Source organism: Balearica regulorum, chromosome 1, assembly GCF_011004875.1.
Source record: "Balearica regulorum gibbericeps isolate bBalReg1 chromosome 1, bBalReg1.pri, whole genome shotgun sequence".
In the NCBI taxonomy this organism is placed as follows: domain Eukaryota; kingdom Metazoa; phylum Chordata; class Aves; order Gruiformes; family Gruidae; genus Balearica; species Balearica regulorum.
In genome coordinates this window covers 50,987,851-51,002,907 of record NC_046184.1, presented here as the reverse complement: position 1 = coordinate 51,002,907, position 15,057 = coordinate 50,987,851, and the positions used below count along the sequence as shown (strand labels likewise).

Here is a 15,057-nt window from a genome sequence, read left to right as displayed (position 1 = left end):
TCCATGTCTTTCTTATACTGGGGCCCCCAGAGCTGGACGCAGTACTCCAGGTGGGGTCTCACAAGAGCCGAGTAGAGGGGAAGAATCACCTCCCTCAACCTGCTGGTCACGCTTCCTTTGATGCAGCCCAGGATACGGTTGGCTTTTTGGACTGCAAGCATGCATTGCTAGCTCATGTTGAGCTTCTCATCAACCAACACCCCCACGTCCTTCTCCTCAGGGCTACTCTCAATCCATTCTCTGCCCAGCCTGTACTTGTGCTTGGCATTGTGCCAACATATGTGCAAGACCTTTCACTTGGCCTCGTGGAACTTCATGCAGTTCACACGGGCCTGCCTTGGTCCTGCCTCAAGCCTGTCAAGGTCCCTCTGGATGGCATCCTTTCCCTCCAGTGTGTTGACTGCTCCACACAGCTTGGTGTCGTCAGCAAACTTGCTGAGGGTGCACTTGATATCTTACAGTTTTGGGTTTTTTTCTTAAAGTCCATTCTGTCTCCTCAGTCCAAAATTAAGATTGTACTCTACTTTAAGAGCTCTGATATGTAATCAAGGACAGTTAGTACTTCTTGCTGTCATCCCACATATAATATACAGATGGCCAAAGTGCTGTTGAGCCAGTTGCTGAGCGTTACATTTTACTGCATGGTGTTTTAACACAAACAGTAAAGACGGACTTCAGAATAATACATTACTCTCTCATGATTCAGCAACCAGTTCAGAAGTAGCTCATCCACATGCACACTTTGAGGAAGAAGATGACATGGAGGATTAATGCAGTAGGGTGTTCCAAGCTATGCTGCTTCTGCTTATAAACCCTGTTAATGTCTGAGCAGTGTTTCAGACTGTTCACTTGCTTCTGAGAATTTGAATCAGTGCTTGACTCACTGGCAAGAGCCATAGTGGGACTGAGATACTGACTGCTAAGGAGTATTAATCTGCTGGTAGTTCTTGCGTGCACAAAGGAATTTCACCTGCTGAAGTGAAGCTAGCGTAAGATCGTATCCTCATCATCAGTATAACTTCATAGATCAGGCCTGATGTACATAAGTTTTAAGAAGTCACTGTGTTAAAAAAATCCCCGGAGGGATATATTGGCATTTTTCCATTTTAAACAGTCTTAGTTTAGTTTTCTTTACAGGCTTGTTACAGTACAGAAGTTTAAAAACGCCATTTTGCGATAGTATAAATGCACCGATACGCTGTTATGCCTGTAATAGGACTGTTTCTAACTTAACTCTGAGCTTTTAATCTTAACAATTTGCAAGTCAAAGCAATTGAAGTTTCACAGCTTCTCTGTAAATGGATTTATCAGCATTTATAATTCAAGAACTTTACACTTCTGCAGTATACCCTCAAAAACATGTTATCACAAGCTCAATACCCTCAAAAATGGAATTCAAATGAAATAAATAAATAAGGCTTTACCAGAAGAATGGTGCTTCATGCTGAAAAACCCAACTCTCTCTATATTTTTTATTATTATTATTATTCAGTGATGGCTTTGAATGACAAAACTTCAGCACAAAAATGTGAAGAGCTAATAACCCCTTCCTTTTGTTCAAGTGATAGGTTTTCTAAAAAGAATCTGGAGGATGATTAATGTCACTTCAAAAGAGGCCTCAAATTGCAGAATTCTAATGCATGCATGAAAATGTAGAAAAATGGAGTACATTCTTCCAATGCATCTATTACTGTTGTAAACACTAATTAAAAAACTGCTTTCATAGCTCTTTTGTGATGTAGCAGTTGTCAGTTGGTACCAATCTGAATTATATTTTGGAAAGAACCTAGTTATTCTGTTAGTCATTTTTTTAATAGTTGTAAAAGTATGGTAACAAATTATGTCACTTCAATTATCCCACTTAAGTCTTATAAATGGACTTTTTTTATACATACACATACATACACGCTTGATGCTACTGCAATACTTTCATTGTAATATTTTTCTAGGCAACAGATTTTTGTGTATAGGTTATAATAATAACATGTCAGAGGTGGTTTGCTTAATATTTTTATTGATTACCAACATGGTTTTCAGGGCTGTCTTCTAAGTTACCAAGAGCTAGTGTAGGCTGTATATCTACTACCTTCTCTCCAGAAATTTTTCCATTGCTAGTAGTAATAGTTGTAGCAAGAAGAACACTGACACCATTAGTGTTTTCATTTCAGTAGTCTGAACTAAGGCAACAACATGTTAATAGTCGATACAAACTATTAAAAATGCACTGTCAGTTTTACATAGCAACTCTTTATTGTAGTCTGGGCGTAGTAGTTGCAGATTCTTACTCAAGTGAATATTCCTTTTCCATTGTATGCATGCTCCACATGCTCACGCTCAGATGATTTGTCTGGCTTTGACAGCTGGTTCTGTATCCATGGGTTGAGTTTCCTTGTGCTTATTTCAGACAGCGTGAAGACGTAGGACAGCCTCAACCTGTTCTCCAGAGTCCTCTTCATTGTAAGAGCTCAGTCTTGTTTGTATGCTTAAACTCCTCTGTACACACAAGTCTAGTTCAAATGAGAAGCAGATGCCTCTTTTAGATAAAGTTTAAAAAATTCACCTCTAATGGTTTACACCTCTGAGAGTTAGTTTCCCTATGTCTGGAACATAATAGTTGAATACATGTGTATTCCTTCACTGCTTTACTGCAAGGTAAAACATGTTAGTTTAAATAATTTTCAGTTTTTAAGCTAACTTGTTTTACTAGTGCATCTTAGCTGTGAGGGCAGTTGCATCTGGTTTAGGAGAACTAACTAGCAGGTGCAAAGTAATTCCTTAAAGCACAGACCTCTTGATTCTGAAGGTTGGTCTTTTTGTTTTCTACCAAGATGACACGGCAGAAGCGTGCCTCTGAGCTGCGGGGTGATCTAACTAGCAGCACAGAATGATTGGATAAGCAATTGAAAAGCGTTTATTTTGGTTTGAGATTTGTGTGTCTCAACAGGTTTGGGATGTATGGGATTCATACTTTAACCATATAGCTGGTGAATTCATGACTATGATCAAGAACTTATGCCATTTCAAGATGAGTTTCCCTCATATTTTTTCAATTTTTATTGTTAAATACTTGTAGGTAAAAGAGAATAATTTATTTTTTTCTAAGATACACTGTCAGGTATACAGTGAAACATTCTTAAAAGCTGTCCTTATGTGGACCCTCAACAATGGACACTTAAGTGTTTGTTACGCTTTTTTGAGGGATTTTGATTTTTTTTTTTTTTTTCTGAGAGCTATGCCATTTACAAGTCTTTCTCTAAAGATTATAGTTGTTGGGAAAAATCTCCTTGGAGGTGCTTTGAATGGAGAGGTAACATTCTTCAAGTCCATAAATAGCTGGATTTGAAAACTCTTGTGAACACAGATTTTACTTTCTTGCTTCTGAGAATCATATTTCAAATAAAATGTTTTTGACCAGTAAAATTCTTCTGATTGGGGTTTTATTTAATAGTCACCACCATTAAAGCAGTTTGATTCTAAACAGTTTGTCGAAGGATTTGCTTACCACTGCCCTTTGGGTTTTCTTTAGTTTTGCTTATTTTGGGGGCATTTAGGCTATATTGCCACAACTGAGTACATCTTGGGAGGTTGTGACTGAGTATCACTCACTGTTCCAAATTCCTCCCTACTTTTTTCTTGTCTCTAATTTAGGATTCCTGCAAAAATAATACATCAACAAGACAGGGAATCTCTTTTAGGGAACCTCTTCCACTGCTCTTAAGGGTAAAACAGAGTATACTTCCATTGCTCCTAACAGCAAGAATAAATGATACCTGTGACCAATTCTGGATTTGAGTGAGCTGAGTATTTTCAATATTTTATGAGCGCTGTTCGATAACACTGAATTAGTAATGTAAAAATACCTGCTCTCTCTCATAGCCATTTGTCTTGCTCACAAGAGAGACACGTTGTTACAGAGAGGTGTTAGCACTAATACAGAATTCTGCCATAACTGGTCAAACTCTCCCCATGCTATTGATGAGGCTTTGGCAGTGTGGCAAAGAGCACAGTCCAAGCTTGAAGAACTCAAAGTTCAACATCTCAAAGATGAGACACCATTTAGGTCTGTGTTGGGACTTGAAAGGTTAATATCTGCTAACAGGAGGGCTAAAATCTACTAAGAGGTTGAAGAATCCGAGCTGAGGAGTATTTCCGTTAGAGAATACGAGGCTTAGCTATAAATAAGCTCATGTGTGTGAAACTTTTATAACTGTACTGCTTTCCTTGCATGTTTTTTAAAAATAGCTTTGGTTCTTAAAATTAGAAAATTTTACCCTTCCTAGAAATAGGGGGTGAGGCAAGAAGGTAGATCCCTGTCAGTCTCCTAATTGTACAGTGCTTTAGCTTATGGACCAGAAGTCTCTGCTAGGCCACTTCATAAATGTTGCCTGTTTTGTCCTGTGGGTGTATGTTACTTTTTTTCATTCGCTGTTTCTTGTTTTTTTCACCAGGTTCATCTGTAAGATCAAAAAATAAGTGTGTCTAAGCTCCAGCTCACCTCGCAACAATTTACAGAGCTGTGGGAAAGTATGGGAGACTTCAGATGGCTTAAGATATAAATTTCTGCTGCTGTGGAAGGGTGTGATCCTCTCCACCACTGGTACTGCAGTAGCATTTACATGGTAATATAGCAAGTGCAAGTCATTCCTTGGGCTGAGAACTAACACGGACAAAAATAAAACTTTGCTGCTGGCTGTGAAGTCACACATGTACCAGTTCTGGCACCAGGGAGAGAGGCTGGAAACCCAGGGCAAAAGATAGGTTAGGGCTAACCCTTTTGGTGGCAGAATGGTTTTGGATAATGTAGTAATGAGTCTGCAACATTAAAAAGAAAATATCCTTGTCTTCCTTGTATAAGACTGTGGCCAAAGTACTCATGGAGGCTTGGAGAAATCAGATCTCTATCTTTCATTTACTGAGTTTGTGGCAAAAATGTTAATGTGCTGATATGTTAATTTAAAGTAATTGTATGACAGAGAACATTAAAGAGAATAATTATAATTTTGCAGTGTCACAGATATGATAAGGAAGAATTTTTTTATTTTTCATGTCTAAGTCAATTTTTCTAAAAGTTATTTTCCATATTTTGCCTCCTGTGCAAGTTCAGTGTTTGCAAGCTTTTGAACAATAAATTAAGCTTTTCACTGTACTGCATTGTTCATTTCCATGTGCTGCTGAGTTGGTGCAACACAGCTATAGCAGTAATAATTAGTATGCGGTATTCTTGGTGGAACATGCTAATTCCACAGGCTGAAACATTCAGAGTTTTAGAAAAGCATAAAATAAAGTAGCCCTAGGCTCTGTTGGTAAATATGACTGAAATTGAGAAGTATATCTCTCTTACCCAAAAGTGCGTCTGTCTTACTAAATAGTTCTCTAATTTGCTTTTAAGACATTAAGCTTTTCTTTTTAGCTTTTTTTTTTTTTAATGAAATATACTAATTTCTGGCACTGTGCGTGCAAACAGTGCAATATTTTGTTGCTAATAAGTATTTTATTTAAAAGAAGAAAACATCTGATATGTTGCCTGACCTGAGAGTGCTCTTTGAGTAGTGGTTGTGCTGCAGTTCATTGCACGCAGAAGTGGGTTAACAGAGCGCTTCTGCAAGGGTGCTCACATGTATTACATCTTCTAAGGAGATAATGCTTTTCACTATAAGCTTCAGTCTCCTATGTTTTATGTGTATGTGTCTCATATTTGTCTTAATTTAACTAATGATGCTGCAGGCTGGTGGGTGATTAAGAATGGTCTACAGTGCCCAAATATTTCTATAACCTTCCTTTCTACATCGATCAGGATTTAGTATACCACTGCACACTTCAAAGGCCTGCAGTTCTTGCCCTAGTCACAAGAGATCTCTCCAAATATATAAGCAGAATGAGGTTCAAAATTAGTTACATTTTTATTTGCATAGTTGATTGGGAAAGTTTAGAGATCACTGGGGTGGGAGATAGTTCCTAGAAGCTCTAGCAAAGTTTAATGGTGAAAACCAACTAGCTATATATACAGCTTTTCTATGTGTGTAATTACTTTCATTAGCAGTCTAGCTTTTTACATAGCTACACAGCACCATTCCTGCTTAATCAATCAATCTTTTATACCATGTAAAAAATCCTTTATACTGACACCATTTATTCTTACGTTAATACAGGAATATGTGGGTTGGTATTAAACATCTTTATAACTTTGTCTGCAATGAGAAGGCTGTATCTCCTGAATACATTGCATATTTGAAACAAAGGAAATTTATTATATAGACAAATCCTTTAGTGTAAGGGTGTCTTGGTTCATATAAGAAGTAGATATTGCACTGTTTTTAATACAGCAATGTATTTCTGTCAGGAAAATTAAGTATTTATGGTGCTTTATAATTTGTATGTATTCCTTTTAAGTACTGCCTAGTGAATATTTGTAAATTGATGCCCAAACAAACAAGGCATACATCAGAATGCTTCATATTGCATTAATGTAGTAGTGGCTGTTAAATCCTACAAAATTCTTCGTATGAAGATTTGGACTTCATACACTGTAACTACAGTATTGATAACAAAACAGAATCTTTTTCTAAATGTAATGCCTCCTATTAATTACAAAATTGACCTTCAAGCACTCCTGTTAATACTAAAAAAATCAGTATGAGTTCAGAAGTTAGACTTTTCCCCCTTTGATTGGCATTAACAAAATTACCTCTGTTCCAGTTTTTAAGATGTTAAAGATGTCCCTGCTGATGTCATGGTCAGTAACACACTTCTGTTCTCAGAGGAAGTTTATTATATTGTTGCTCTTTGTGAAAGCAGAGGAGGAAAAATAGGAAGTCTCTATGTGAGTTGTTTGAGTAAAAAGATACAGATGTTTACAAATAGAAAATAAATTATTACTTTTATAGTATAATCAAACTTTAAATTCTGTGGGGATGTCACCTTCAGACAACTATGAACATACTTTACTTATGTGAGCTATATTTTCCCCAAGATATTTTTACTATTGAGGCTGTAGGTGTTAAGCATCTTCTTTCCTTTCTTTCACAGGAAATTCTGGTGGTTAAAGATCATGGCAACCATAGAGGAACTGGCCCATCAAATTTTTGAACAGCAAATGGGAGAGGTACATAAATTTTGAGTCCTATTTAAGAAACATTGAATATTAAAATATACAGACTCATATGTAAAAACCAAAATCACAAGAGAAAATAATTTTTAGTACATCCAAAGCTTCTGGAGACTCTCCCATGGAAGACTAGAAGAACTTACTATGTCCGTTTTAAAATTATGCTGCAAAGTCTTTTTTGCCAAAGTTTGCCCCACAGAAATGAAGCTAAGGAAAATCTAGCAGTGTTTCCATTAAGTGACTAGCTGTTCAACTCTGCTTTTTGGCCTCTCGTGGTCTTCAGAGAGGCGTCTGGTTGTATCATTGCTTTGCTCGCTTTCAGTTACAGAATTTACAATCAAGAGTTGTCAGTACAAAAATTGTCAGCTTTTACTTTCCAATTAAGCAATTGCTTCATTTGTCATTTTTGTGTTCACCAGTAAAGGTTTGCCATGCTCTTCACTGTAAAATATTTGTTGGTATTTGGTATAAGTCAAAAGGAAAATTGAACTCTTGTTTCTGCTAACTTCTGGGTTTCACTTTCTGTAACTTGTGTGCAAAATCTGTGTACTGCAGCCAGAGAAACTTCTGGAGATGCACAGATTAATTATAGCATAGTTATTTAAAATTAGTACTGCTTTTCATTTAAAGCAGTAAGATAAAAGTAGTATCTTACTTATCTTAAATAAATGGTATTTTTTAGCTTGAAACATCCACTCTTCGTTTCTTGTGTAGACACAGACTTATTTTTCAAGTAATTTTAGTTCCTCTCACAGAAAGGTTGGGGATGGGGATGGGGGTGGGATGGTTAATTCTATTCCATATATTCTTATAGCTTTTATTGTTATAGCATCTGAGTGTTGCTAAGGCTATCTCAAAGGACTTAGGTGATTTATGTGATGTATGGTGTTTTCTTTCTGTACTCGTCCTCTTTATAAGTGAGAATGGCGTCTCTAGTGTAGTTTTGTTTTGGTAATGTAATTCCTTGTGAAAGTCTAAATAGGTCTGTATTTCCTGTTTTTTGCATTGGTTTTGTTCTGGCTTTTTGTTTGTATTTTTTAAAGTACAGGCCAGTCAAAGCTAGCTGCAGTGTCCATTTGACTCAGAAAAGAGGATGGTGTGATGATGGTGTTTAGCCTCTATGGGTTTTTTTCCTCGACTTCATAATGTGATTCCACGAGACAGCTGACTTAGTGTCTCAATGCCATGGGAAAGCGAAGGGCCTTTTTCTGTTTCTTAACCTTATTTAATTTCCACACCAGCAGCAAGCTAACCCAGCCAAAAGAAACAGAAGGTTTTCTGCTGGGTTAGTGCAGAGTTGAGTAGGGTCTGAGAAGGCTCTAATGAGTACCAGGGCCAGAGTAAAGGAGATGGCTGGTAGCCAAAGGCAGGCAGGGGAGAAGACAGAGGGAGTGGTGGTGCGACACTGCAGAGTGCTCTTAGCTATTTCTGTTCATGGTGAAACTGCAGCCTTACAGCTTTCATGGATATCATTCTGCCAGCAGTGTAGATTAGGATTTGTCTTTTAGCAAGGTTTTGCTGAGCCTGAGACTGTCACATCTTATTTGGCAGCAGTGTGGCTCAAGCATTCCCCAGTCCTCTCTTAGCCACTTATTCTCACACTTGCTAGTCTTGCTCATGTAAGCTCTCTGTGTCATTGTGTGGTTGCCAAAACTGGGAGCAAAAAAAAGATGGGATAGTGGAGGAAGGTCTTCTCCTTCCCAGTGGGGTCAGCTCCTTTATCTGGTACAAGGTGCAGCCCAACCTGGCACATGGTTAGAAGGACTGAAAAGTATCACCCAGAGCAGTGCAAGGCGGGACTCTGTAAGCCAAAATTACTGCCAAAGGAGTGGAGTGCTCATGAATGCACTGCCTGAAAGGTGGAGTCAGCCAAGAAAATTATCTTACTGGGGCCTTCATGTAATATCTTACATTCCTACCTGCCTGTGATCTACCAGCTGTAATTGCTTGGTGGTGTTCCTATTTGATGTGAGCATTGAAAAACATATTTTAAAGTCTGTGGAGCTTCAGCAGTGTTTTTGCTAGCATCTGTAATTGTCTTGAAATAGTTTTAATTGAATTTACAAGAAGAATTTACATGAGTAGAACATGGAAGGAAAAAGACAGGCGTTCCCATTCTGAGGAGAACGGGAAGTGCTTCTGAGCCTCATTGAAATAATGGTCAGAAGTGTTCTGTAACATAGGTTTTGATTTCTTTATAATATTAATTCTTCTTCATGAAGCATTTTAAAACACAAAATTATCACAAATTATTTTATTATGATGTTCACAAATGTGTTTGTGTTAATTTAGGACTTTTTTTGCATAAAAGCAGGACTTTTTAAAAAAAGAATTTATAGCCTTGCCTATGTGGAGCATTGCACAATGTTTATCTTTTCTCAAATTCTGCCAACTGCTAATCATCATTTGCTCAGTGTGAGATAATTCATATTACTACATCAAGACACATTCCTTGATTCACATAGGGAAGTTGTCAAGAGCCTGCAAGAATCTTACTTCTTTATTCTGTGGTTGGGTACACCAAGTATATGGTGGTATGTTTACACAGTCCTGCCAGGTAACAGTAACAGAGGAAAGCTAAATATTTGTCGAAATAGAGTCTGTCACACACATACAAAATATAATTTTTACAAATACTGCGGTTATTTATATCAGTATTTTTTAAACTGCAATAAAAACTGTATTCTATATAGAAGTAAAGCTGTCAAGCTGACACTTTGTGGGGTTGAAGAGCAGTTTTAGCTTATACAACATGTAGATTGTGACATTTAAGGCCTGGAATATGTAGGTTATTGTGTAAAGCAAAGATAAATTCACATAAAACTCGAATTGCCTATAAATCACTATGTGTTTATGTCATTTGAAAGACTGATGTAGAATTTTACTGCTTGAAAGTATCTCTTTCAAACTCTAAATGTTCCTGTATAATGAACATTTCTTTGTCCTTTACTTAAGCAAAGAAGGGGATGAATTGTTTGAATATGGAAAGTGTTCAACCTCGTGAAAAATCTATTTTTAGAAAGCAGTATTCCAAAATGGCTTGGGCAGTAGTTTGACAAGCATTTCTTTTGATGATGCTGGCAGCTTAAGCGATCCCCCCAGCAGCGTAATCCCACTCTCATTTGCTCTGATGCATCTGCTTCTGAGCATTGTGGAGATGGGGATTGAAGGTTTGAGTTATGCTAAGAATAGCCTTTGTTTGTCTGTCTGTTCACTGGGCTGCTTTGTAACCTGCATCAGTGTCCTATTCCAGATCACTGAATGACTAACCAACCAGTTTTACCTATCAAGCTGAAGGGATAGGAGTAAGTAGATTATAAGAGCTGAGACTGGTACCAAATGTAATGCCTTTTTGGATAAAATTTCAAAATCAGCTTAGGCTGATGCGAGCTTGTATTTTTGCTGTAAAGGGAAGTCTTTCCCACTGCTCCTTCCCCTTGTCATACTCCCCTCCAGCTGCATGTTCTTGCCTCCTTTCTTCCGCTGGTATTAGCATTTACATGGTGGTGTGGTTGCAAAATCGGGAGCGAAAAAGCTCTCAACCTGTTATGAAACAGTACCTTTACTGCGATATATATTCTCGATATTAATTCTTGGGGAGAGGATGGGACAGTTGAAGAGGAGCATTTTTATAATGGTGTAAATACTGGGAATTATTATTAAGACAGAATTGCAGGATGTTCCAGACGTTTTGAACTGTAAAATGTTTAGGGAGTTACTCAGGAATGTAAGACAAAAATTTCAGTTTGAAGGTATCTGTAAACTCTGTGAAGACAAACTTCCTTTATACTACAAATAGTCCGGCCTTCCTGATCAAGCCTCTGCAAATAGCAGCTGTACTTCTTAATTTTTATTGGCAAATAATGAATAATATCTTCTCCCATATACCTTTGGCTATAATTTGAAGAATTTTAAAATACCAGTAATCATTACAGCACTTCCACAAATTGTGTTTGAGAGCATTCACACAGATTTAAATTTGTGTTAAGATACACTGTTTGCCAGCTTCATGCATTTAATTAATTTTCTCTTAACTTTCTTGATAGTTCCCCAGTATAGAATTCTGTTGTTCTGTTTTTGCTGCTTTAACAGAAGAACAGAAAAGGTCAATTGCTGTTTCCACACCAAAAATTGTTTTGTCACTTTAAGTAAGCCATTAACGTAAAAATATTTTAGCGTGAATGTAGCAGAGCTATGATGAAAGGTATTATCTCTTATAAACATCAACAGTAATAAATATTCAATTGCCTTACATGGAGCTGTCAACAATGAATTTACTTAACATGTTTCTAAATTTCAAATCGGAAGGTATTTCAAAATGGGTATAAAACAGTGAAATAAATAGAATTTTCTAACTAGCAAAATTAAGCTATTAAATTAGATTACAAGCATTTGCATTCTGTATACTATAAGAGTGTCAGACTTTCCATAGCCTTGTGCAGAGAAATCAGAAGTTGGTGAAACCTTAAGGTTTCATCCATTAAGGTAGTGTATCCATCCTTAAGGGTAGTATATCCATTGTCAATCCATTACATTTATTTCTTCTTTCTAGATTACCCATTCCCAGGGAGCTGTTACACAAACACTAATGGATGGGATAGCACAACGAATACAGATTGTCCCTGCAGATTCAGGCCTCTCTTTACCACAACGTATACAGGTATGCTTCATCTGATATGTTTTAAAAGCAGAGATGAACTATTAATTTCTGCCAGTTTTCACATATGGTTCTTTTCTTATTTGTGTCATATTATTTGCTTGAATGTAAATATTCAGCCCTGGCTGGCATTTCTGTATAAACAGGAATAAAACATCCCCCTTTGTTTTTCTTTTTTTCTCCTAAGAATTTTAAGATTTACAAAAATACTCTAATGACTGAACAGAAAAAGACTTTTCACAATACTGTAATGATACCGCTCTTTAAAAGCTGAATAATTTTTAGGTTTGGCAATTCAACTGAGTTGTTGGAACATTTCTACATTTTTGGAGCAGGGAGGGAGGGAAATACAATGCATTGTATCATTGATACAAGTCATGAAAAAGTGCAAGGCAGCCTGATGTCTGAGAAGGATGCTGGGTTTTGGCTGTCCCAACCAATGTTATATGTCCCACTATGCTAATTCATAGCCTGGCCAGGTAATAATCTCCAAATCAAGTAAAGATAGGACGTTCTTAGCAATGTGGGCAGTTAAATCAACATAGATGTGTGTATATGGAGATTAGGAGGATTTAGGGAATAGAATGTTATATTTTATCCCTTAGAAGTCAATGCAAGCCCTTGCAAACTTTTTATTTTTAAATTTCATCCTAGAGAAAAATACCAACTGCAGAATAAATTTTAAAAATATTATCAGATATATGTAGTTGCATACAAAAACACTCTGAGCCAGCTGCTAGTATAATCTTGGCTCCCTTTTTTTTTTTTTTTTTTTTTGCTGGCTTCACTCGTCAGTATTTTCCACTGTTTTTTCCTGTTTCGGTGCATTGCATTCAAGCTTTGTCCTGCCTTCCAAGACTCTTCGCAACTGCCCTCCATATATGATGCTTTGTTTTATCACCCCCTTCCTGCGCTCCAGTCATGGTGCCAGTCTTATCTATCCAGTAGATCTTCATTCTTTCAGCTACCTCCAGTCCTTTTCTATGCTTTGTTTACAGCTGTACCCTTTATTAACCGATTTATGCTAAATCGATTAACCACCATCTCTTTATCCTCTGTTTTCATTGTCAATACTTCTATGCTATAATGTCCCCATAGTGTGAAGCCATTTACTGTAATTTCAGCACCAGGGTCTGAATTTGGGACAGTGACGTATAAACCCATGAGCCTTTATTGTTGAACAGCAGGACAGCTCTGTTGGTTCAAAGCCAGTGACAGACTCTAACCCTTCTGTGTCAGCTTTTTTGTGGGAGGAGAACTACTTTTGGTTAGGCTCTGTAATTACTGCAAATACAATGAACATAGAAGAATTGTATTTCTGGGGACAAGGACCTTTATATAGTTTTTCATTGTCTTATGTAGCTGGAAGATCATTTGTTTCTAACCCAGCTACTTTGTCCCTTGTCTTTTTTCACCATGCTCATTGATTCTTGCTTCAAAATGGATGGTAAGCGGTTTGGAGCGGTGGTTGTCTCTTGATATGTGTGGAACAACACTCAGTTGAATGGCATCCTTCCTGCAGCAGGCATCTACAAACATGTCACCAGTATCAATAATAATAAATTAGAACTGAGCGATGAAAACTTTCCTTAAAGCAGAATTTATTTGAAGAGTAAAGTACTTTGTAGGAACAAATACATCTGAGTAAAATGTTCAAAATGAATGTTAAATTGATTCATTTTCAATTTATATTTTCAATCAATATTTTTCCTTTATTTTATTATTGTTAAATGCACATCAATAATTATCTGAAATCTTGAAATACAAAATCCTCAGTAAATTGTTCTTTAAAACGTGTTTCATTAGTCACCCTTTTTAGGGAATGCTAACATTTCTCTAGGACAAAAGTTGAATGTCACATTTGTTGTTAAACAGACATTTCTGATCAGAACCGGCTCTGCTATAAACAGGTGGATCAGTCCTCTGTGTTTAGACACTTCTTTTTTTCCCCTAAAATAGAAACACAGAATTATTGAGGTATTTAATTTATTGAAATGATGTTCAAATAGAAGCCAAAAGTTGTTAATGGCCAAGGCTTAAAAGCAATAAAGGAAAATACTATCCTCCATTATCATCAGGGTGCTTAAATGAAATACATGGGGGAAGTATATTTTTTCAAGCAAACAATCCTCAATTAATATATTCCTGGTTTATAATATAATCCCTTTAGCAATACTGAGTTTCACATTATTAAGAAACATAATGTGTTGTCACTGAGCCCTGATGGATCCCCTTGAGAAAATAAGTGGTTTTTTTTTTTCCCTCTGATTATTTTTTTTCTCTTATCTCAACATTTAGGTACTGCAAGTTGTTATGCTTTGGTGAACTGCTCCACTTTTCAGAGTCCCATTGTGATTTAGGTGGAGTTTTTGCAGGTATATGGCCATCAGAGGTCAGCTGCAGACAGACTGCTTAGTTGTTTAAACTGCTTTCTTTTATGCCTCTCTCAGTTGTCAAATGCTTGACAGCTGCAGAAACCATTTGTGCAGATTGAGTAGCTTTGTGCGGATATTAACGTAACACTATACCTACTATATCGTGTAGTGAAAACTATATGGGCATCCTCCTAGAATTGCAGGAAGCCATTTGAAGAATTGGGACACTATTTATTAAATAAGAGGTGAAGGGAGTTGTGTGAAGTAGCAATGGGTCTTTTGCCTACTGTCCTGCCATATTTATCCACAAATGCATACCTTTTTAAATTACAAAGCTGGACTAAAATAGGGAAAAAGATAATTTAACATATATGTGTGTGTGTATATATATATAAATTTCAACTTTAGTTCAAATTTGTATCTTCACTGTTTGGAACATGCTGGTTTCTGAGTTAGTTTTATACTATACTTTTTATAAACCTAACTAGATGAAGTATATGCCTTTTTTGATGTACACATAGTTGCACTTTTAAGTTTTGATAGGGAGACAGATTTTAGATAAGACTGTCTTTCAAAGAGCAGGTCTAGAAATTCAAGAAACAGCACAATATTCTGCGTTTGGCTTTTGTACATGTATGCACCCTACTGAGGATAACATGCATTGGATTTCTGCTAATCCAAATAAAGTTCATGTGTTTGGAGAGAAGGGGAAGGGAGCATCAGCTACTTTGAAAATAGCCAGAAATGGCACAGGAGAAGTAAAGATTGTAAATGAAGAAAAACAGAATGGAAGGAGAAAGTTAAGCAAAGAAGAGAATTAAAAGGGCAAAGAAGTATGTATTCTAAAGAATATAGAACCAACATAAAGGAACTGAAAGGAAAAATAAGGGACTGCTGTAGTCATTTGTGGTCCTGGACAT

General features: G+C 36.8%; 1 protein-coding gene across 3 annotated transcripts in view; it reads left to right on the top strand.

Annotated features, from left to right (window-relative positions):
- Positions 1–4,435: 4,435 nt before the first annotated feature.
- The window catches only part of NR2C1 (nuclear receptor subfamily 2 group C member 1), a 39,362-nt gene continuing 28,740 nt past the window's right edge, over positions 4,436–15,057 (top strand). For 2 of the 3 annotated variants that reach the window (XM_075748880.1, XM_075748868.1), the window contains exons 1-3: positions 4,436–4,619; positions 7,027–7,102; positions 11,658–11,765. In XM_075748880.1, coding sequence (XP_075604995.1) covers positions 7,049–7,102; positions 11,658–11,765 — 162 coding nt within the window. In that variant the 5' untranslated portion in view covers positions 4,436–4,619; positions 7,027–7,048. The remainder of the gene's footprint in view (positions 4,620–7,026; positions 7,103–11,657; positions 11,766–15,057) is intronic. The other variant, XM_075748872.1, reaches the window with a different exon arrangement.